The sequence below is a fragment of the Xiphophorus hellerii genome, chromosome 18 (genome assembly GCF_003331165.1).
Source record: "Xiphophorus hellerii strain 12219 chromosome 18, Xiphophorus_hellerii-4.1, whole genome shotgun sequence".
Taxonomy (NCBI): domain Eukaryota; kingdom Metazoa; phylum Chordata; class Actinopteri; order Cyprinodontiformes; family Poeciliidae; genus Xiphophorus; species Xiphophorus hellerii.
Window position 1 is genome coordinate 18,225,590 of NC_045689.1, and position 25,380 is coordinate 18,250,969.

Here is a 25,380-nt window from a genome sequence, read left to right on the forward strand (position 1 = left end):
GTGAACATTCAAAAAAAAGAAAAGAAAAACTCAGTTCTGGAAGGAATGCGCATGATCATTTTTCAAATAAAAACACATTTTTTTTCAGCATGTGACATTAGATGCAGAACTGGTGAAACCTTAACAGAGGCACTGAGTGGGTCTGTGCACAATCTGTCTGGAGGCAAGCTGAAGATGTGAATCTGAGACTAATTATGGTTTTGTTAACTCCTACAGTGAATCTGAGGGAGTATGTGAGCATCAGGTTGGTTTCTAAGAATCACGCCAAACATAGTAAGAGGCAATTCATTAATTCTTTCCTCTCATTTTCATTTAATCTTTCATCACCGATGGACATTTACCATTTTGAGCCATGTCAATAGTGTTCGGTGTGAGACTGTCCGGCCAAATATTACATTAGGATAAAAAACACTGAAGATCATAGGACTTGGGATATTTCGGCCAATAATTATTGCTATATAAATATTGCACACAACGACATTGTGATGACAATATATTCACGACATACTGTACAACCCTATTCTTGACAATGAAGAACATTAAATAAGAACTTGTATTCTGATTTCTGCAGAGAGGGAAGAGAGATGATCCCAGTTATAGAGTAGAACTGATCTTATTTAATGATCTCAGGGCCTTAAACCAGATGCTCTGCTGAGAATAACTCATGAAGAAAAGCTGTCCAGCTCTGGCAGGAAATTCATCAGCCTTTAGATAAAAAAAATAAAAATAAAAATAAAAAAAATCCATACATCAATCCATCCATCCATCACCAGCAGGGACACATCTGCTCTCCTTGACTCCGTCAGTCTGTTCACCAGTTGTTTCTGTGCTGACAAGTCAGGCAGGCAGCTTAAATCAACGCACAGGACCGCAGAGATCTCCCCTTGTTTTAAACTTTCCATCTGTTTCTGTTCCACTCCTGTGTCTCCCCCGTCTTAAAACACTTTCTTTTACTCATCTGTTTCTCTTTCCCCCCCCATCACCCCCTCCTTTTTCTTTATATCCTCTGCTGTATTATACTTTTATCAATGACCTGCCTTATATAGCATTCCATCAAAACAAACATGTTGACTCGAAGTGAAACACTACGGCCGAGAAATAAAGATCAGCGACAGAAGAGGAGCCCCTGAGGCCATCAACAAGAAAGAATGCTATAAAGAAAATTGACAGAAAAATAGACAGGATGAGGGGCAAAGAAAAAAGCAAAACAATGTCCCAGTAAATTTTGAATCATTCAATGGAATGCTGGTCTAGACGTGACACGAAACGGCCATACAGACCTGCTTTGTTGACGAGACACAAAAACAACAGAGAAAAGCAGCGAGAATGTTTGCGAGAGTAACAAAGGAGGAAGAAGAAGAGGAGGAGGAGGAGGAGGAGGAGGAAAGTTAAACATTTGCATGTGTGGTGAAACATGTGGGCACTATTACTGACTCTAGTTTTCCTTTTCTGTTCTCGCAACAGTAGGAAAATCTCAAAAGGCACCTGCAACACAAAACATAGGTGAACATCAACATTCACAAAAATGTTTGTTGGAGAAAGTTAAGCCGATATTTTATCACACCTCAGAATAACTTGAATTTTACTAAAAGGTTTCTATCTCAAAGTAAAATTAATGTTTTAGAGTGGACCAGTCAGATTCCTGACTTGACTCTGGCCAAGAATCTGTTAGGGAACTAAAGATACTATTAAGTGATGGGAAGGCAGCCTTTCAAACATAAATACTATAAACTAATCACCAAGATAAATCATTAAAATATCAGTTCGATAATAAATGTTTGGTGAAATGTAAAAAAAAAAAAAAAGGAAGAAAAAATTCCAACAATTAATGAGAGGGGTATACACTTTCAACTTTAAATATTTAATTTATACATCTTTTAGAATTTTTTTCATCTTTAAATTTGTTGCCTATCACACTTCTTTCAGAAAAAAATTTCTTGTATGAATATAAAATATTTTTTAAAAATGTAATCTGCCAGCTGTATGAATAACTCTGGGCCTATGATGATTTCAGTCATGTATGAATAAATTAAACAACATTTTAACACAATTCTAATGCTAAACAAAGTACACAATATTGTATGCCATTTTTTATATGGCTTGGACAATAATGATGACATTACTTGGGCTAAGATACCCTATATACTGGATCATGGGAGCATAGAAAATGTATGTTTTCCAACAAAACTGTCTTGATAAATCTGGACCTACTTTGTTTGACTGTCACTTTGCTGCTGTTGTACAGGAATTTCCCCATTTTGGTTTAATACAGTGCATTTATCATCTATTCTATTCTAATTTCATAACATTTCTTGCACTATGTACCAAACTACTGAGACCTTTTCAGAAAAATTAGGATATTTTTAGTTATCAATTAGGGATGCAGGATATATCTAGATTGACATTGGTATCAGCTGATGTTAGCCATTTTTAACATATGGGATTTGATCCTACAAGTAAAACTGGACTGATATCAATAACCAACGGTTATTTCCATCTTGTTGTAGTATGTGTCTCAGTTGGGGAGAGGAATGGGAGTTGGCCATGGGGCATGTGGCTGTGAAACCGATTAATCGCAGGACTGTGGGGTGATGAACTGAAGCGCAGAGGCAATTTTTTCATGGTGTCTGAAGGGTGGGGAAATAAATATAATATTTTTCAATATTGGTTATCAGAAATATCATTAATGACATTAATATTGAATATCAATAGCCAAAATTTTTATACTGCCACATCCCAAGTAGCCACTGTGCAGTAATCTACTAAGCTTCAGCTAAAGAGAAAATATGTGGCCAACTAAATATTAATGTGGCATTCATTGCTGATTTAATTTTTGTTGTGAGGGATGGAGAAAGTGAGCACCGCCATAATCATGGAGGCCATCTGGTACAGCACTACATCACCTTGGCAGGGTCACCCATGGCAATTTAACCTCAGTTGTTGGCTCAGATAGTTTGGCCAGTTCTCTTTGTAGGAAGTTGTATTTTGTGAGATTCCAAATGGAAAAACAGCACTCAACAGGAAGAGACAGGAAGCCTCTTTCACATGGCCACCACCACCAGATGTGGGTGGAGGCATCTACATCCAGTGCCACATGGACAAGGTGGGAGGCATCATAATCTGGTTTCAGGGCCATGGAATGACTTCTAATTGCCAGGAAGGAAGGCCAAGCTGCTGTGTAAGTTCACACACAGCTTTGGCTCTGGAAAGTTAGAAGGTTGCCTCTTTGTAGCTTCAAGATGTAGGAGGAAAGGTTCTGACTATCTGTGTTCGGCCACCAAACAACAGTTGTTAGGGTTTCTAGAAAGGAGTGTCATTTGGGGATGCTGTCTTTAGTCTTGGGTACTCTAGTGATTATGGAGCCAATGAAGGAATTTGGACTCAGCAAACATTATTTTTGTAAATAATCAAATGCTGCCCTATATTTGGGAGCTGTAATTTCCAAAGCAGCTGACATGCATAGTAACGTTGCGTGGGAAAGTTGTGGCAATATTGCAATATAAAAGACAACAAAAGCAGCTATTTGCTTTAAACTGGAACTGCTGGCAGAGCAGGAAAAGTTTTAGTTTTGGGGGTGGAGGGTGAGGTTGGGGTCACCCTTGTGCAGTGGTGGAGAAAGTACTCAAAAAATGTACTTAAGTAAAAGTACAAATACACAGGCAAAAATGTACTCAAGTAAAAGTCAAAGTACCACATTAACATTTTACTTAAGTAAAAGTAAAAAAGTACTGGCTTTTAAAAATACTTAAGTATTAAAAGTAAAAGTACTTGCTGAATACATAACCTAATCGCTAATATCATTAAGTGTGCCGATAGTATTTAATTTGAATACATCATAAATGTGCCATTTTAATAAACAATGTCACAGATTAAACATGTTCTTATTATGTTTATTCTCTGTAAGAGTTTAGACTTAGATATGTGATTCTATGCATCATAATTTCAGGGATGGAAACATCTTATTTCCTGTCCTAACGTAGCATGAACTTCATTAGTGACATTTATTTAGAAAGAAATCCAACTGAAAGGGGATGGAACGAAGGTGTGGGGGGGAAGACATGCAATCGAGGAGCCACGTAGCAGAGTTGTAGTCAAGACCACTGAACACGAGACCAAGACCAGCGCCCTGCGCTACATGACACAATAAAATGAAGTGCACCTATCAAAATTGGTTCTCAGATTGATCTGAAAGATCCTCATTTCCATAAAAACACCTAGATATAAATACTTAGAGCTGAAATATATTTAACCAGTATCAATTACAACTCATTTCATTCTGTTTTGCTTTCATCGCTGTGCTACAATCCGCAGAGGTCGCCTGCCATCCCTATAAAAATAACGCCCTGGGCGGTTGCCCATATTGCCCATGTCAGAAACCACAACTGTCTGCACCATTAAACCATGAAACATAGCAATTAACTGTAATTGCTATGTTACAATTACAGTTGTAATTGTAACATTACAACAACACTATGAACACTGTCCAACGGCGCAACAAGCAGAAGGAGCACCATGACTGTTCTCATCCTCCCTCCCACTGCATGTTTGCCACCATGACAGGAGACAAAATCAATCAATGAGCATGCTCTGTGTTCATACGTTCAACTTTTACTTATTCGGCAATTAAATAAATGTGTGTGTGTGTGTGTGTGTGTGTGTGTATATATATATATATATATATATATATATATATATATATATATATATATATATATATATATATATATATATATAGCTATTGCAGTGTATACAAGAACAAAGAATGGCTCTCAGTGAGGCTTCAGTCCCATCAACCTTAGTAAAGATCCGTCCAGAAGAATCGGATCGTTCCTGAATCCACACAATAATTCAGCGCATGAGTGACAACTTTTTTTCATCGCAGATGCAACATGTGTCTCAGTACAGCTAGCTTTGCTAGCATCACGTCCACAGATCTTACCTTTCTTTAAGCTTTCCTTCCAAGTGACGCTAAAAGTTGGACAAAGTCCCACCAAGCGCTGCTGGTTTTACATGTCGTCATATCTTATGATTTATGCAGCTATTATCGATTAGTTAGACATCTTCTCCCGCTCAGAGGAAACCACTGCGCATGTCTGGAGCTCCGCGTGCTAGTAAAGGGGGAGGCGATGGGTGACAACAGACACTAAGTCACGTTATTGCTTGGATTTTACGGCGCCACCTTAAAGTCCCTGAACTTCATATTTTAACGGACAAAAAGAGAGCAGTGCGACTTGGATGTAACGAGTAACGCGACACTTTTGTAGAAATGTAGTGAAGTAGAAAGTACAGATACTTACTGTAAAATGTAGTGGAGTAAAAGTAGAAAGTACCCATTATTAAATCTACTTAAGTAAAGTACAGATACATGAAAATTGTACTTAAGTACAGTAACGAAGTACTTGTACTTCGTTACTTCCCACCACTGCCCTTGTGTTCACCATTAATCGAGTCTACTCTACATTAAACAATCACGTTTGCGGCTGCACTCAGCCATGGGCGAAATATTTAAGAGTTGGCTCTCTTTGTAAAGTTCGGTTAAAATACAGCAAAAAGCAGTAAAACGAAAGAAGTTGTAGCATCTAAAGGGTGTAACCTCATAAAGCTAAATTAGACATTCTATAAAACTTTAGCAGAGCTGTATGTTCAAAGGGCTGAGCAGAGAAACTAGATGTTTCAGACTTATTTGTCTGCATGCTAGATTATGTTGGAGACGGTGAGAACTAAGCCCATCAGAGTGGTCTTCAAGTGTCAAAAGCAGCAATTTTAGTTAAGATACTAACAGTTTTGTACTTTTCACCAATTGGTGAAATCTACTGTTCAACTAGTCATGGCTTCTGTTTAAAACAGCATTCCTCAATCACAGTAGTGACAGGCAAGTAAGCCTGATATTCATTGATCCCAGGATAAATGCAGCAAATGATTCACTGCTATAATCCCACAATTTTGGTCACAAATCAGAAGAATGTCCTTTAAGTTTTCTGGTAAATGGAACAAGGAAATCTGGAATTTGACTCTTTTTATGACTCGCTGGATTAACGTGCAACAATGAATGGAAACCACTACTTTTCCAAGTGGTTTAGGACAAACTGACTTACAAGGAGGTAGGAAGGAAAACTGTTTTGGAAACAGATGGGGAGAAACAAAGTGAGACACATATACAAGGGGAGACAGGATAAACATCCGCACCTTGGCCACTGAGCTGATGGGAAGAGACGGGAACATCCTGGCACACTCAGATATAGAGTGTCTGTCTAAGTTGGGATGAGGGCATACTTGTCTGTACAGAGACGTGCCTGCATGTGCATGAGAGGTGTAGCAGTTGGGCAGCTGCTGCCGCTGGAGCAACAGCTGGATCAGCTATTAACACAGAAAGGAAGCAAACAGACGGGAAGTAAGCAGGCGGTGGAGGAAGAAACACAAAGAGAGCTCAGTGAAAACATACCTGTCCCCATAGAGAGACTTTGGGGATGTGAATGCAGATGCAGAAGATAAGATGAGGATGTAGCTGTTGAGAAAAGACTTCAGCCAAGCTTGATCTGGTCTGGGAACAGACCTTTGTGATGATTAAAGCAGCAACATGTTTCGGCTTCAGATAGTTTCTGGAGCTCAGGCCAACGGCAAACAGATGGTGGAGACAAAACACAGTCTGCACCCAATCCCACAACCTTCTGTACCATTTTGGCTAAAATGAACTTGGTGAGACGTTCTACAGTAAACAAAAGAACAAAGCAGCACAACTGACAAAAGACAGAAAAGAATGAGCAATTACTTCAGGCAGCAAGAGACCACCACTATAATGTCCAACTAAGTATATTTCTTTAAAAGTGAATTCATGTGTGTAATTTAATGCAACCAAAAAGTGTGAACCAAATTTGAAACACAAAAGTGATATATTTTTGTCAATGCTGAATATGACTTGCAGCTGAGAAAAACCCAAAATTTATTTCTCAAAGTTTGAATATTATATTTCAATTCAAAAAGGTTCCTAAAGACAGAAATTTTCACATACTGAACTCTATCTGCAAGTCTGCAGAATATAAACTCGTTTGGTCAGCATTTCTTAACCTTTTGTGTCTTCCTACTGGGGGTAAGACAGTGACGGCCTGCTGGAGAACTGTCAAGTCACCAGTCTTCTCCAGGATTGTGTTGGATATATCACATTTTTGTATTTAAAAAAAATCCTTTCTTCATTAGTCTTGGGTCAATTAAAATTTTCAGCGAAACTAACATTTGAAAGCCACCATCAAAATTAGCACAAATGCTATTGTCATTGTGTGTTAAACATGTATAAAAGTTTGAACACAATTTTAAATCATTCGCATGCAACTATGAATATCACGCATATATTTAGTGAGTTTGTATAAAAACTCCAAATTCCTGTTCATTTTTAAACCTTCCAGCCACAGTTGTACACTAAATGTAATCCAAGTATAATTTAACTGGGTTTAGACAAACTGGATCATGCATACAGTCAGAGCTGAAGATTACCTTAGCATGCTTCCTGAATTGGCCCCCTGTGCCTGGAATCTCTGACTGAGATTCCAGTGTTTGGAAATGCAACATTCCTCAGGAGCATGCTAACATTCCACTCAGACTTACTGAATCAGCACACTGCATCTGGCTCTGCTTGTCATGACACAAAGTGATGGATGAGGTTCTCATTTCTTATTTTAAATAGAACAGTGTGCATTAACTGGTTTACTTTGGAACGTGACGGCAAAAGTTCAACTTTCTGTGTTACCACAGAGTTGAAATGTTCCTGTGTCCAAACAGGCTCCTGTTTTTGGTGTACATGAAAGGTGCTTTCACAGACAAACCACCTTCCTTAAAGACCTTTCAACAGCCATAGAAAGATGGTGAACTCTCCTTGAACACACCACAAAAGAGTACCTTATAATAAGAAATTCACCGTATTTTTAGATCTATGTAGATTTCAACAAGTACCAGGCCAGACAAATGTGTTGGCACAAAGTACTTCTCCAAATATTTAGCACAAATAAGACTTTGCTTTGCTTTCTAATGGCATGATCAACAAATATGGCAACAATCAATCTACTTCACAATAAGATATCTGTAAGCAATACCTGGTATTTTTTTTCCCAAAAAGAAAATTGCTATACTTGTGTAAGCTATAAAGAGTATTTCATGGATTTTCAAAAGACCATTGAAAAGTAGTTCAATCCTTTTCTTTTTCCATGTTAGGATCCAAGACCTGTGGTCAATGACTAATATGCTTTCTGACACTGGACAGCATATTTTATTCCAGTATGCCTCAATAGTCTTAAGAAATAATTGTGTACTGCAGAGATTCATGACTTGCCACAGCAAAGCAACAAAAGCTAAAATGAATCCTCTACTTCGTTTCACAATATGTAACGTGTTTCTTTCCTTGAAGACCTAATTTTTCTCCTGTACAGATAGAGATGATTTAACTGGCTGGATATCCGGTTTTCTCTAAATAGTCCAAAAATTATTCTTCCAGTTTCTATGGGGGCTGTTGACACACGTTGGTGAATTCCAGACTGGTTTATTTTTGTTGTTTTTGGAGCCCACCTGACGCCAGTTATATTCAAAAAGTAATAAAAACAAAAACGTTATGACCCTTGAACACAGAGTTTGGTTTGAATGGTTTTGGACGATTTTGTTGGTTCTTCATTTGCATTTCCTCCTGCGTCCATTTTCCTGCTACATGATTTCATAGCCCTTACCACTTGAATTATTTTTTTACTTTCTGAGGTCCTCAGACAGCTCTCATTTGCTCTCTCAATCATGACTGTTACGGTCACTGACCTCTAGTGACCGTAACAATGACATCAAACTACCCAGAAGCATGTTTGTTGCCTTAAAAGTGCTGACTAAAACCTTAAAGATGCCAATTGTCCTAATTAAGGTTAAACAAGAAGAACTGATGATTACTGGATTTTTGGTACTCTCACAATCTATACCAGGTTTCCAATGGACAAACGATTTTATGTGTAACAAGTTAATTTATTTCAAAATAGTTTCTCCATCCAGGTTGATCATAGCAAAACTTACTTTAAAAACAACATTGATCCTTTTCAATAATGTGGTATTATCCAAAACTTGACTACCTTCCATCCTTAACCAATATTTTTTATTCATTTTAACAGAACTACTTGCTTGGTAACAATATAAATATTTATATTTTTGATCATCCTTTACTTTTGTTCTCTTACTAATACAAATTGATCCTTGTGGGGCCCCATCAGGCCCTCATATCCATCACCACTACTAACTTTAAAAGGTGGAACAAGTGTGATCAAAACATAAACATCGCCAGCAGCTATCGTCCAATGTCTAACTGATCTGAGAAATATGATGATCAGCAGGACCTGATGATGTGTATAACATGCACAGCAACTGATTGCATCTGGACAGTGGCATGACGATTGTGACACAGAGCTCAGCCTTGGGGAAATCCCTCAAAGTTGATCGTTGCAAGCTTCAAGCCAGACTCCCTTTTCCATAATGGGAGGTGTGTGATCTACAAGCTCATACAGCTTTTGAGCTTGGTGGACTACCTAGTATTACGTTGAAGGACAAATTGATCTGTAATGAGAGGTTCCTAGTTAAACTCTTAAGGCAGAACCATGAAGTAAAAGGGGGTTTAAGAGTAAAGCAAGGAAGTTATGGAAATCCAAGACTGAATTTGGAAAGCCTCATGCTCTTTGTTTTAAACAGCTCTGTAAGAGAAGCTGTCAGTGAAAACAGTTTGGAAAAGAGCATGCACTTCCATAAAATACTTGGCAGGAACAATCTGTCTGTTAAAGTTTATCATTAGAAAACTTTAACTGACTGAAGTCGTTTTTAAGAAAGACCAACTCTTGGCGACGCAAGTCAATAAGAGAACAGAAATATGTTTCCCGCTATGAAAAGCGTGGCATTGTTTTTGCCATTAGTCATCCAACTACTCATTGCTTGCAGGATCAGAACTGACTCATTCGGGACTTGAGAAATATCTGTAGTTGCCAAAATTGGATACCGAATAATCCAAAGTATCTTAGCAGCCACCAACCTATTAACGCCAACTCGGAAAAGGTACAATTTTATGCAGTTGGAATTTCCTGAATTTTACAAGAATTTATCCGTGTCAAAAGCTCAGGATTTGGTGTCATTAACTCAAAAATACTGAGGCTGAGCCTCAGATTCAGTGTTTGGATTTCGGTACAGTCCTGAAATCCATCTCAGTCTGGCTCTGCTGCTGACAAGTTGCAGTACCAGCAATGAAAACAGAGTAATTATCGTGAGCAGGAGTCAGGACTCTTTTCTAATCATTTCAACACTCTAGTTTCCATACACACAAAGCGTTTTTGTTCTTTATACATTGCTTACCTTCTCTGTAGTCAAGATCAACTGATTTGGGCTCAGCTTTAAGGTGTGTAAACAAAATGTGTGCCTTCCTACCCACTGATAAAATAATCCGGAGAAGTCTAAACACTGTCAAACTTATAAAAGCCAGCTAACATATTAGTAATCTGTTCCATTTTTATCTTTTAGTAATGAAAACGACAAGACCATTTGCAAGGAGAAAAGAAACACTCGGTCATCTCAACCTACAGGTCTACAAATCATCTAAATGTTGCAGCTGTGCACCCTGTTCCTCCTCACCAAATGAGAAGAGACAGGGTGTCCAGCATTCATCTGACATCAGAATACAAAGTACAGAAAGACGGAAAGTCTCAACGAATAGACAAAAGTGTGGCATATATTGTTTCTGCAGTATATACTTGGAGAAACAATTACACTTTCTCCCCAGTGGCTATTTAGAGTAAGGACATAATGCTTGAACCCACATCCTTCATTATTATCTTATAGTGGCAACTTTTTAACCCTGACTTAATGTGTCAATTCAACGTCTATTGGAGTGGAAAAGAAAATAATAAGGAGGTCAAAAATAAGAGGTGATCTTGGTAGGTAGACAGGACAGTAGAATATTCCTGCTATCCTGCCTTCCTGTGAACACAAAATACTAATTGGAGAAACAGGGAAGTGAAAGAAAGAAGATCTGAAACACTATTATGCTGTAGCATATAAAAAAGCAACCAGAGAAGGCCAACAAGTATTTCAGAAAGGAACTAAATCTTTTTGTTTGTGCTGGTTTTCTGCCACAAAAGACAACCACGTCTCTTGAGTAGTAAAGCAGAGGAGCAGGTGGGCAGACAGACATTCAAACAGACAGGTAGGAACTCGGGTGGGAACTTCCACAAGACAACAGATCTAGACAACGAGGCACAAAGGCCGGCATGCAAGGTAGTAGCCCACAGCAGTCAGAAGAAGACTGTGTGTTTTGTTGTGAGTACGCGTGTGTTTGGCTGGTATTACACTGAAAATACGTAGTGGTATCCACAGCAACGTGGCTTTGGCATTTTCAGTGCTGTTGGAAAGAGCCACGAGTCAGAAGAGGAGCAGCCAACGAGTGAATGCTGGGATTCACACTGTACAGAGAGAGACATCAAGTCTACCAGGGAATATTCACATGGGTCATAGACATTTTCCTCAGCCATAGATCAACATTTAACTTCTGATTTAAACTGTACATCATCACTCAAGCATTTAGGAGACTTGTGCCCATGTTTTTACTGCCTTATGGCTTTGAACTGGATATTTTATTATGAAAAACAAATCTTTCTTGTTGCACTTTAAAACGAGAATAAAATTTAAATTAAAAAAATTAATAAACAGGGACAAAATAAGATTGTAAAAAGTCATTGTCTATGGCAATTACAGATTTCCTGCAGGTCCTGACTGCAGGTGAGCTGTGTGAAGAGACTAAACTATATCTGCTCATTTGTCATCCCAATCAGCACATGTAATCTGACAGAAAGATTCTAGAGTTCAGATTACAGATGAGCTCTAAACTTTGTTTTACTTGGCCAGGAGCTCAATATCACCTCAATCTGCTGTTTAAATGAAAGCATACTTGATTGTCTGTGGAAACACATCCTTACAGTATTCACCTTAAGGTTTTTCAGAGTTTGTCACATTAAAACCACAAACTAAAGTATTTATTGGGATTTTATACCCTAGACCAACTCAAGATTGTTGGTGTAGAAATAAAGATCTATAAAATGTGAGGTGCTTCTGTATTTATTCTCCAGTGATTCAATCCTTTGTAGAAACATACAGCTGCAAGTCATTCCTGCCATTTCTTCACCAGCTTTGCACATCTCATAATGGAACATTTGGACCATTCTTCTCCCATAGCTCAAGTCCTGTCACATTAAATGGAGAAACTTTGTGAACAATTGTTTTTATCTTGCCACAGATTCTCAACTGCATTTACGTCTAGACTTGAAATAGTCCATCTTTATCAAATAAATATGCTTTGATCTAAAACATCGGTCTACACCAGTATGGCTGTAACGTTCAGGCTTATTGTTCGGCCTAAACGTTTCCAGCATTCCAAGATAGTACACTGCAAAAGACTTTTGGTAGGTCTGTAGTTTTGCCATTACCTTTCCATTTTCTGGTAACTGACAGAATAATAACATATCCCTCCTATAAACGTCTCCACAGCTTCATTTCTCACAATCCTGCTGTGTTCTTAGGTCTTCATTATGCTTTTTGTTCACCAGTGTTCTCTGACAAATCTCAGAAGGCTCCCACATACTTCATCCGGTTGATACATCTCTGTGTGTTTCCATATTTTAACATGCTTGGACAGCAATGTTGACATTTTGCTTCAACTAGTTCCACTATCTGGTTTTTGTATCCGCAAGAGACGTGAATAGTTTTAAGGGGCGTTTATCTAACATGATGAGGAAATACCTATATTTGTATGACTTTTCATTAAATAACTACTATAGTAAAAAGAACAATAAATGGCTAATAACTTATGGATGAAAGCTGGAATGGATGAAGCCTTGAAGGTTTCACAGAAATGCAGAATTTATACTAAGATTAAATTATACACATGTAGACCGACTACAGCTTCTTCAGTCAGTCGTTTAAACAGGATGTCAAAGGCAGTCAGAGTAAAGGACGTTGAAATGTATCCTCTTCATAATCATTGACTACTTTGTTTTGGTCAGTCACACTAAATACCCCAAAGGTTGTGCTTATATCATAACAAACAGTTAAAAACATCAAGTGGTATTAATACTTTAGCAATGTACTACACACTGTGCATAGGTAATGCATCTGGTCCTGATCATTTCACACATAAGAACTACAGCAGCAGAGTGAAACAAAAGGGGCCAGAAGGAAATTCTTGCCACTACTACTTGATCTTCAGCAGATAAAAATCCTGAAAACTGCACGCTGCCGGATGTCTCATGTGTCTCTGAGCTAGACTAGACTTCACTGCTCTGCAAACAGAAAGGTCGAGCTAAGGGTTACATAAAACTTCAGGGTGTTTTTGTAAAGAGTCAAAAAGGCGCTTCTAGTCGTATCTTTTCCTTTTTGTTTCATAGTCATCCGTATGTGTTCAACTTCTTCTCTTGTACAGTGATCCAACAAACACAAACATCAACAAGCATAGGGACTGTGTGTTCCACATTTGTGTTTCCTGGCAATAATACCAGTGGGAGTTTATTTTGTCCTCTTAGAGAAGCTGCCAAATATAAAAAGGTTTATTTTAGTGAGGGGAGAAGTTGGGAAATACCTCCCTTTTCATCACGTTTACTAATGACACACCAGATTTCAATCAAAAAGTCACAGAAAACTAAATTCTCTCACTGAAGGAGCCTCTCAAAGGCAGGCAAGCACACAAAGACATTTGGTAATTTGTTAAGAAGTTTCATTTCAATCTGTACCGGTGTGCTTCCTGTTTTGAACCTGGAGAAAAAGAGAGGAGTTTAAATTACACAATGTATTAGATCTAACTCTTCAGGGAAATTGAGCATCTAAAGGCTCACCCAGACTTCTAGCACACAGAGTCTGACAAAAGAGCACTGCAGAATCAACAGTAGAGAAATTATTTAACTTCTGTGAGGAAAAAGGAAAAGAAAAACATTTGGATTATGGCTCTGTATTAATGCTATTATGCATTCCGGATCAGGGTTGGATTTGAGGATTATCAGGCTCATGTGATCCTACCTTGTATCCAGCGTGGGTCCTGCTCTTTGCATGCGGTGTGGCAGAGCACAGCTCAATGGCCTCGGGCTCATGAAAGATCACCGTGGGCAGAGGCTCCTTCCTCAGCGTCAGCACGTTTAGCTTCGTCTTCAGCATTGTCTGAAAGTGCTGATGGAGAGAGGAAGATGAAAGCAGTGAGCTGTAAGCCAACTTTCAGTAAACCTGCTACAAGCTGGATGCACGTCACAATACGGAGATTAAGGATGAATGCTCCTTCAGGCAGGCGAGCAAGTTTTACTAGTTTACTGCATGGCCACCGTCAAATCCAACAATATTCCTGACTTATAAACACTAGGATCTGGTGTTCATTGTAATGTTTGAAATCTACCCCTTACATTTTAATAAGTGAAAACTAAAGATGAAGTCCTGAAGTAGGATGGTGTGAGAAGTTTATTATGCCCCATGTGAAATGTGAGGAACAGATGAAGGGAGCGCTCCTCCCTCCCTTCCTCTCTCCATTAAAATAACAGAGGCTGTATAATCTAATACTGCACTTCAATGCCAATGCCGAGCAGAACCAAATGCTCCATGTAGTTCTGTGCACTGCAACACCGTCCAGTTCTGGGGCCTTCACGGAGCAGTCAAAAGTAAATCAAGTGTTTCCTGAAGGAACCCATGCTGAGACTGCTGGAAGCTGTCGCAGCTTGTCTGTAGCTGTGGAACATGCATGGCGCAGCTCAATCTGGTGGCTCCCCCAATCAACAGCACAAGAGTTATAGCAGCATGAGATTTATCCACAAAGAAACCTGCAGATAATCGTTAGTTACTACAAATGTATGCAACAAGTCAAATTAACTGTGTGTGTTAAGATGTTCTAATGATTGGGGAGGAGTCACTGCTGTACAGTGCTGTGAAAGACTACTTAGTATTTTTTTTTTATTTAAAATTATACAAAGTAAACCAGAGAAAAAAAAGGAAAAAAAATAATTCTGATTTTTCCTTTATAAAAACATAAAATTTATCCATTGATTGCTTTTTTAGCTGTCACTTGATAGCTGTATTGATAACTTTGATGATGGCATTTGACAAAATGTAATGTCTATTACTTGTTTCACAATTGGTGTATGTAACAGTTTTATGATGTAAAACATTTTGAACCGTCTTATGCTGAAATGTGTTATACAAACAAACTTAATAACTCAACTTGCCCAAGTGTGAAAAAGTTGGGGGTTTTTTTATAAAAAGGCAAATATCATGCATATTTAGTGACTCAGATTATAGTAGTCAAAATGTTAAAGCTCTTGCAAAATGATAGAAATATGCTAACAGAAAAACAATGAAGGTAATAGGAGTTAACTACAATCTGTATTATTATTGCAATTTCTTTAAGAATGCTTTCCTAATATATTGCAACCCTAAAATAACTTTGGAAATGCTACACTGTTTCCTCATGTTGTCACAGAACATCGAATCAGTAAACAAACCTTTTAACACTCATGTGCCTAATTAAAGCACATCAGATTGTTTCCCCCTCAACTCATATACATTGATAAATTAAAGAGATAAATATTCATATAAAACCCTTAAATCCTAATAATAATAATAATATTATTATATGTAATTAGTTAATTATATAATTTCATGTTCCCACATCTTTTCATTCATTATGGTTCTGATCCTTGTTTCGGACGCCTGTAAGCCACCATAATAAGCAATTAATACCCTTGGTCGCCCAAAAATGACCACATATCATTTATTGGAGTCATATAACATTATTTTACAGTAGAACATAGAAAATTACTGCAATATATCAGCTGACCAAGCAGATATGCAACACCAACAAGGGAGGCTCCAAATAACTCATGTTGAGTACAAAATTACAAAATGCCCAGTGAGAAAAACTCCTTTTCATAAACTGGACAAGAAAAAGAACAAGAGTGCAAAATAAAACTGACTACCACTTCTTTTTTCCTCTTCATTACTGATGTCTTTCAAGCCCATCTTTGTTCCTGGTAATGATGGACTTGGATGAGTCTCTGGCTAAAGCTTGAGTGAACCAATTGAAAAAGGGACCTGAGTGCATCACACTGTTATATTATATACCATTTATAAATCACTCCAGTTTGAAGTCATAAATCAAGCTTTATTACCCCTTAAAACTATCCAGAAAACATTAAACTAAGACATTGGGGTGAACTTGAACACCTTCCACTGAAAGGCAGCTCGCAGAGATAAATTACCTTTCAGCCTAAAGTTAATTTGAGAACAAATAACTCTTCCCAACATTTACTATACAAACAACCTCCATTTTTACAATGCGTCCCACTGTATGTACTTTTCAGCAGGAGCAAAGGGGAAAGGTCTTTCTGTACTAGAGTTGAAGTCTAAAAGGAATAGTTTTATCCAACAGATGGTCAACATTCGGTGAAAACAGCCATTGCTGCCAAGGCTTTTATCAGCCCACAGTTTTGCCTTTGAAAGCCAAAAAGAAAACCCTGATCAAGATAAGGAAAAATATTTGATGGCCACTCCCATAAACACCAAAATACCCCCCTACTTATCAACATCAGTTACAGTAAAAGTACTCAACTTAGAAAATATGGCACTATATTCATCTGCATTGTATTGGCTCTTTAATCAGATTTTAAAGGACAATGGCCTACAGTGCGTCTCACTACCTGAAAAGGAGTGAAAGAAAAAGCATGATGGACTTGTGAAAGTAAAGCCATATGTGTGGTAGGGCTCAAAGATCTCCGCGTCAGCACTTTACAGCTGCCCGGCAGTGGCTTGCATTCCTACACTTGGACCCGGTTCGAAGTTGGGGGCTAAAAGGGCAGTTTAGAGGGTGGTGCAGATAAATGTTCCAAGTCTAGTGCTCCACTGGAATTCTATTCACAATATTTTCATTATTTAAAATGTTTTCTTAATTTTATTTATTTAGTCCCTGTAGTCTCCTCATCAAGTTACTGTGCAATTAATTGCATTTTTGACTTTTACTTGGCAAGTGCGCTCGTCTCTGACGAAAGACCAGCGAGGGTTAGGTTGGGTTGATTTGAACTGCTGTGGGACGAGACGCATGTTGACACATTAAACCTTCTGCTGTAAAACCACAACACATTTCCAAACAGAAGCCCTCGTTCAAAAATATAAATAAAGTATTGTGTCAATACTGTTACCCGAGCAATCATTTAATGGTAGGTTCAGCACATACCATTTAAATGTTGGGTTTCAGTGAAATCCACATACTTAAATAAAATTGTATAACTACAAATGAGAGCCCATTATATCTCAGTGTAGCTGTCTTAGCTCTTTGCAGAAAGTGACACTGGTTACTGATGGAAATAATATGTCACTGACAAACTTTTTCTTTTTCTCAGTTTAGCCAACATAGTAAGTGACACAGTGACACAAAGCTTCAACACCTAGTTTCTTCTAAGCTTCAAGGTTTACAAGCCGACATCTATAAATAAAACGTGCAGAGAAAAAAACATAAAAAAATACTTTAAGTCTCATAGTGGAAACATGTATACTTTTAAAAAGCAATGGCTTCAAAACGTCACAGTAAAATTTCAACATACCACCTTTGTGATTCATTGTCGTTTCAATACAATGTCAAAGAATCTGCCTGTGTGATCAGAGGGACCCTTTCCCAACCTATTGCTGTACAGTTTTGCTTATCTAGCTTAAAGAAAAGCATCAAAACTTTCTCCTCAGTTACAACAAACAGAAAATCAAAGAAGTGCCATCAATCACTTAGTCTGAAAACAATTTCAAAATTACAGTGTGATAGCTTAATGCCTTTACCACAGGCTGCACCTGAACATAAAGTCCAACAAATTTATGAGCCATCAGCCGATTAAGACATGGGTTGCCCTGCTAAGAGATATGAGAAAATTTAAGGAAATGTACACAATTCAGTGCAGCGCGAATTCGTTTTTAGTATTAAGTTAATTTGATAATTATATAGGCTGGATATTATTGTTTCAATGTTTTGTATGAACAGTTTGACAGTGTTACACTATGGTGTTTTTTCTGAACGTTATACAGTAAGAATTTTATAACCAGCCAATTTCTAATAAGAAGGAACAGTAATGCACAGAGTTTGATTTAAGGCTCTGATAAAGCATAAATATGATGCTGAGTTGAAGGAAAGCTTGAGTAAAAAGAAAGTTGGAAAACAGCCAGAACAGTGATCTGTCAGGGACGCTTTACAGCAAGTCAGTTATTTTACGACTAAGTGCTCACTTAATGAGCATTTACCTTATGGCATTCGTCCAGTTATACAATATTAGCAAAAATATATATATAAAAAATCCTGCTTGGCCAGACGTACATCCAACACTGTCGATTTATTTCTCACTCTAATCTCTAGCAATCTTATTATTGCTGAAAATCCCAAGTGTCAGACATAATGCAGTGTGCATTTTTTCTGCCAATGTCTCTTAAGCAAACCCAACTGTAAATCTGAAAACAAATGTAACAACTGCATCAATAAGAAATCAAAGTCAGAGGTTTTTTTTGACGTTTGCCTCCTGTTTTGAATAGTTTAACAGTTCACAGATCTCAAATTAAAGTCAAAGCCCTCCCAGGCTATGCCTGGACAAAAAGAGGTTCTCAGGTCAATATGATGGGAAGGTATTCAATAAGAGGGTGAAAAACAGCCACTTAGCCTTACAGAGTTACGGTTAAAGAGATGGGATCGTGACAAAAGTTTAGGAAACAGCTGGGAATGATGTTAAGTCAGCAAGACAGATGTGTGTCTTTGAAAGCATGAAATTAGGGGAACAAAATAGCCCCTCTTGATGCACAAACAGCTACTGGTTAATCCCAAAACCAAAAGGGCAATAAGTCATGTTCCACAGATTTGAAGATCAAAACTGTGGATAAACTGTAATATCAGGCTGTGTCACATGCTTTAGCAAAAAGTCTAAACATGTGAAAACGGTTAGAAAGAACCAAGAAAAATGAGTCAACTGTTGAAATTTTGTGGCCTGTTAGAATGCATCAAGGCAATACAATGTGACTGTTTAGAACATGCTCAGAAAACGTGAGCATGTTTTCATCCTCACATGTAAGCATGCATTTAGGATTTAGGAAGGTGTACGACTAAACTCATTTTAATATCCCTTGACAAAAAAAAGGCGCACAGCAGTGATTTCTCCGGATGCCTGTGAAGTGCTTTGATAAAACCATCAGTAATCTGATGCTAGATGAAAAGGAGGCATTATGTTTTGTCAAAATGAATAGGTGGGTACACACTTGAAGATTAACAAAAACGATAAAAGCAGGCATGGGTCGGTAAGCAATTCTCAAAATAAAATACCATCTGACATATCTGACAGTATTTCCAGACAGTAGCTCTTTTTTCTGACAAAAATATTTCTAAGGAGCAAAGTTTGCCTGTTTTGCAAGCAGGTGAAAAGTATAGCAGCCCTCTTTCAGCCACCTGACTGGCAGTGTGCAGCAACAAGTAGAGGGAGCTTGGTGTTTTGAATTTGCCTCCAGTTATTTAGTCACTGTGTTTGACATCTCAGAAAAATGACTTTAAATTGTAAGAATAGTATGATGGAAAATTTTGTTAACCATTTTAAATCTCAGTATACCTCAACGCTGCCTGGATCCACTACTGCTTGTTAAAGTTTCTCAGTGTTGTTCTTTTTGCTGAGACATTGCAACATATCTATTCACGAAAACACCAGTTGTTGATCAAGGGAAAAACATAAACCCCATGGCAGGAATGTAACCAGTCAGCCATGTTATGCAACATAGATTAAAACCTTCCCCAAATGTGCCACAAGGAGCCACACTGTTCACAAAATTGTTTTAAGGAATGAGGATGAAATATATTTTTGTCACAAAGTGGCTTTGCCTCTTGGGTAAACAGGATGAGAGCTAAAAGTAATACTTGAAATGGATCATTCATGAAGTTGCTCCTCAACACGGGGTCAGTGAAGCCACCACACCTCATATTTCCAAACAATAACTTCACTTTACTTTGAGGCTTTAACCTTACATTACTGCAGACTGGTGTTTACAACCTTCCCCTGTGATCCTTTGACAGTTTATGAGGAGAAATGCAACTGATTAAGCTCGACTCTGTGTGGTACTGTGGGGGGGTTCCTACAAAGAACTACAAAGTGAAGGAGGAAGAAGGGCCGTGATTGGATGCTGCGTTTGCTGGGGTAGCTCTGTGGGAAAAAGCAGGTATTAAAGCACCGCAACCATAGACCCTGTGGGTGGCAATCTCCGGCTAGTGGTAAAAACATTGGCAACTCTTTGACTTAAACAATGAACAAAAGCTGCTTGAATAGAGTGAAGGCCTCGTATGGAATAAACCAGGTCACATTCGCAAGAAACTGAGTTATTTGAATTTGCAACTTGTTCGTCTGCTCTCATAGAAATCTCTTCAAGTTTTCGTGTCAAGCCAAAAATAAATTTTTGTAAATTTGATCCATTATTTTGAACTTTATATGTCTAAGAAGTAGAATTACCTTTAAATCCATATGTGAACAAATTCTCCTTTTTTGTCTCACTAATACAACTCTGAACAGTTTAGCTATTTTTTAGTAGTGTCACATTAAGAAAGTAGTGTAGATTAACTGATAAATTGTCTTTTTTAGGTATATTTTACTCGTTTGGTAATTCTTCAGTATAAATGTATATGCATTATAATTCATATACATAAATAATAAAATAAAATTTATGTAAAGTTGTAATTGTAGGAAGGGTGTAAAATATAATTTTGAAGAATGAAGGCCATTGAAAGGAATGAGAAAGTAGATATCACTAGCTTTTAACCCGCATCCCAATTAGTTACACCAGAATATTTATTGCTTAAAATAAACAATGTTTTATGAATGTCAAAGTCCACCTTGCAGTAAATAACTCAATTTGAGGTTTTGTTGCAATAGCTTAGTTTTTTTCAACTAAGATATGATTAAAAAATAATGTAATGTTGGAATTTAGAAATAAACAAATACATAAATAAATAAATGAGGAACAAAAGGATAAATGTCCATCTGAGACAGAGGCATTTTTAATAAAAAGATGAACCATATCCCTTACAAACTGATTTACCAAAAAGCATCTAATATTCACAATCAGGATAATGGATACAAAAAGTCAAAAGTCCCCTGAGTAAAAAAGAAGAAATCATGTGCTGGCTGAAAATAAAATGAGATGAGGGAAGTGTGCCAGTCTGCTTGTGGATTCCTTCACTCACCGAGACCACACTCAGCCTAGCTGTGCCTACAAACAAACCCCAGACAGACAGAGACAGAAACAAAGACAAATAAAGATGGCCACTGACAGAAGCTGCTTTTGACCGTGTTTGACCTCAAACAGCCATTTCTGCACCATCAGGTCACATCTTTTCATCTGCCCCATATGTCACATTTAGGTGTTAAAAGTTCAGGCCATGGCTGCTGAAACAGGAAGAGAGCACATCTGGTACCTCAAAAAGGAAGCATGCTCACATGTCTGCATGCACACGTAGCTTTTAGCTGAGGTACGGGCACACAAGTGCGTCTTTCTCAGACCGCTCGTGTATGTTGTGCAATTTGTTAGTGAACTTAAATGGACTCTGTGTAGGAGAGGAAGGGCCCCCTGAAACTGACCGAAGGATGTGGTCAGCGGAGAAAGAGCGCGCAGACAGACGGAGAGAAAAACAGGGAGGCATGATGCAGCACCAGCACAAAGGCGCAATAATTCTCTGCACTCCATAGCCTGGATTTCCTGACCCCCCAGCATATCCATCTAGCTCTTTTTACCCTCCTTTCTTTACCCGCCACAGTGTGAGACAAAAATGCAGTGAGACATCAGGTGTTGCTATGGCAACAGAAAGAGAGAATATCATGGATTGTGTAATATGCGGACAAAGACAAATACATACTGAGCAATTCTGGTTTGATTCTAAAGCTACCTTTGAGTGTATGTTGCTGGGATTTACAGACTTTCCAAATTAAAATATTCTGTAAAACCAGTTTAAAGACGTCATAAGAATGATTTAAATTAACAACAAGAACAAGAGAAACAAACAAAATGTTTTACAAAATGTTTTGTAAGGTTCCAGCCACAGCTGGCCCTTCAGGAGGTGAACTGGTGGGACTGCTTATCACATTTTTTTTAAACATTCCTATCTCTTTTTCAAGGTTTCCCCACAGCCCCAAGTCACAATTACAGCTCAGCTGTTAAACACAAAGTCAAAATCACTCCAGCATGGCTTCTGCTTGAGAGTTTACAGAGTCCTGATCTGCAAGGTTATCTTTCAGTCTTCAGAAAGCTCTCCAGATGGACTTCTTAGCCTCTCTCAGGTTCAGGAAGAAAGCCAGGAAAATTAGTTTGAGTTTACCTTTAAAATGTACTTTAGTTCAAGTTCAAATATGCAAAGCATTTGAAAAGCTAGTACTGTTGAAATGTACAAAAGTCTACATAAACTTCTCATAGTGAACTTATGCATGTGTTACTCTGTTTTCTCTCTGAAGCTGTAAGCAAGTCAAAGAAAGTAACAAAATGTTATAGTTCACATTTCTACCCAGTTTGACTAATTATCTATTTATATGACCATCTGCCATGTGTCACTGATTCAGAATGTATAAGATAAAATATAGCTTTGGATTATATTCCAGGTCTAGAATTACAGAGTGAAATTTTAAGTGAAATTTTGTTTTTGTTTTATTGCTTCATTGGATAAAGATGGGCGTTAGTAAGGCTTAGATAATGCTCAGCATTTCTATTTCTGACTGCGAAGGTCAAAATGGATTCTAAATTTTCTCACAATATTTTTTGGATGTTTACAACAACATATTCCTATAAAAAGTACCTCATATTTATTAAAGCCGTTTAGATGTGCATCTGTTCCTGCATACAGTCAGAGGTTCACAAATATTGCTCTAACAATATCATGCCTTTTGCATCATTTCTTCATTTCATCATGAAGAAATGATACTAAATAGTACCAAGCAATCATTTGACTTTATCAGAATTTCCCTTTTCATTTTTTCTTTATTTGGAGCCACTCTCCTGGAACCAACAGTGGAAAAAGTATCTCAATCAAAAGAAACAACTGTACTGTCAATTTTTCTAGTTTGTAACCAAACTACATATTTTTGTATCATAATAACAATTGAAAGTTATTTTAAATATGTTCATTTGCATCTGTTCTAAATGCTTTCCCTTTCTATTACTCTGTTTATTTTATAAATATATATATATATATATATATATAAAATCAGTTTACTGACAGATAAATAAAGTGTGCTTGACTGTACAGCTGCTGTTTTACCAACATGTGAATTTTTTTAGAAGACATAGTCTTACTTTATGCCAGTTCCTTTTATTATTGGCAAAGTTGAACATTTTTACAATAAAATACTTGCAGATTAAATTACTATTAGAACTGAGTTGAGTTATTTAATACATATTCCAACCACATAAAAATGTAGAATGGCTATATCTTAAAACACGTAGAAATTGCAGACACTTTTCTTTCAAAAAATATTCTCATTTATTATAGGTCACTGAGTGTGCTCAAATATAAATAAATATGTCATATAAAATAATGTGGAAGAGTCAAACAAGAATGATTGGGTGGCGCTGTGCGGCAATATCTTGTTGCAATGACGGCCTGGTTAAATATGGCATGATTTACTTGCTCATATGAAGCTGTAAGAAGAAGACAAGGATACACAATTAAACACAGAGAGAGGTAAATAAACGCTGTCCAGAATCCCCTGACTAGAAACATTTTTAAATGATGGACTTCTGGAACGCGGTTGCTAGGCGACGCGTTAGCCTATCCTAGCGGCTCCAACCTGCACGTTTTACCTTGAAGCGCAGATTTCTGTTTACAGGGGTCTACTGTAGCTTCACGTCCGAGGGGAAGAGAAACAAGCGGAACTAATTGGTCCATCCTCCTGACGCCTGGGCAGGAGACGGAATTGTGCAAGTTCACTTGGCAGGCACTTCGCAGGCCGACATCTGGAGAGCATTACGTGTGCAACGGAGACGTGAAGCCATGGGGTCGGTGCACAGATTTACCCCTGGGTAACAAACTACGTGTCATCAGTGGATCTTTTTTACTTCGCTTTTTTCTTTTTTTTCCTTTAGCTTTCAGCAATTTGACACTAAAATTAAAATGCTCAAACTAGAGTTTAAGCATCCCGGTGTGAGCAGCATGAGGAGAAGGCCCTAAGTTCAGCTACAAAGAGATGGATGAAAACAGCGAAGAAGGTCAAAACGGCGTCTTAAACATAACTTTAAAATCCACGCGTTTTTGACGTTAGGAGTTTAAATAACCTCCAGCTGTGGATTAGCAGAGGAATCCAGAGGAAACGATAGTTTGATGCACTCCTGCTTGCGTAACGTGGATAGGTGCCTTCAGACCCGCTAAGCCCTCCGGAGAGACCCAGATGTTTCATTTAAACGCGAACTTTGAGACAGGGATGTGGATTAAAAATTTGCGCTGACGACCATCTGTAGCCGTTGAGACGACGTAGCTTCAGGTCTGAGCCACGCACAGCACAGCGGGGCTGAGTAGCTGTTACCACGGCTCCATTTACTCCTGCCCTGCCGATGAGAGGTGCCCCACCAAAATGTCTGTTCCTACCTGCAGCCGCTCCGACGCAGGTTGCCACATATTAGCAGAGTCGCTGGTTCTCTGTCTTCACTTCTGGGTATTCTCCTCCCGCGGTCCAGTTCACATCTGTTGGCTTTAGCAGCTTCCCTCTCTGTCCCCCTTCGCTGTGGTCGGCTCGGTAATGAAGGATGTGTTGCTCCGCCTGGATGTAGTTAACACATTTGCCAGCAGGTGGAGGTACCTGCTGTCCTTGTTGGGTTGGTGCTGCCTTCAGGTGATGTAGAAAATCCAGCTCCCACACAGTGTGTGCCTTACTACTACTAGTTAAAACAATACAATACAGTTTATTTACACATGGCTAATTTATAATAAACGTTTTCTCAAAAAAAAGTTGTCTTTATTTAAATGGAATCCAGTTTGGTACAAAGTAAATTCACAGCAGTTCAATTTACCAGTACAATACAGTCAGACTAAGGTTATTTAATTTAAAAAAAAAAAAAACAAGGTTGCAAATAAGTCACATGCCCATTGCTGTGATTCAAAGTTAGTCGTAAAGTAGAGAGAACGAATCATTTTCAATTGGTTTTCTGTGTGACTTAGCTTGTTTAACATTTTGGGGTGAATCTCCTCATGCTGTTTAATTCTCAAGGAGCCTCTGTGATCATATCTCAGAAAAAACTCGAGATTTTTTTTCTCTGCACAGTATCTCTTTGAAGTGGTTGGTTTAAGGCAATTCTGGTCCTTGAGGGCCGGTGTCCTGCAACTCT

General features: G+C 38.1%; 1 protein-coding gene across 1 annotated transcript in view; it reads right to left on the reverse strand.

The window, feature by feature from the left end:
- Positions 1 to 24,821, reverse strand: part of pid1 (phosphotyrosine interaction domain containing 1) — a 32,021-nt gene extending 7,200 nt beyond the window's left edge. The window contains exons 1-2 of the mRNA XM_032590238.1: positions 24,644 to 24,821; positions 14,059 to 14,205 (exon numbers count right to left, since the gene is read on the reverse strand). Of these exons, the coding sequence (XP_032446129.1) occupies positions 14,059 to 14,205; positions 24,644 to 24,673 (177 nt within the window). The 5' untranslated portion in view covers positions 24,674 to 24,821. The remainder of the gene's footprint in view (positions 1 to 14,058; positions 14,206 to 24,643) is intronic.
- Between the last annotated feature and the right edge of the window lie 559 nt (positions 24,822 to 25,380).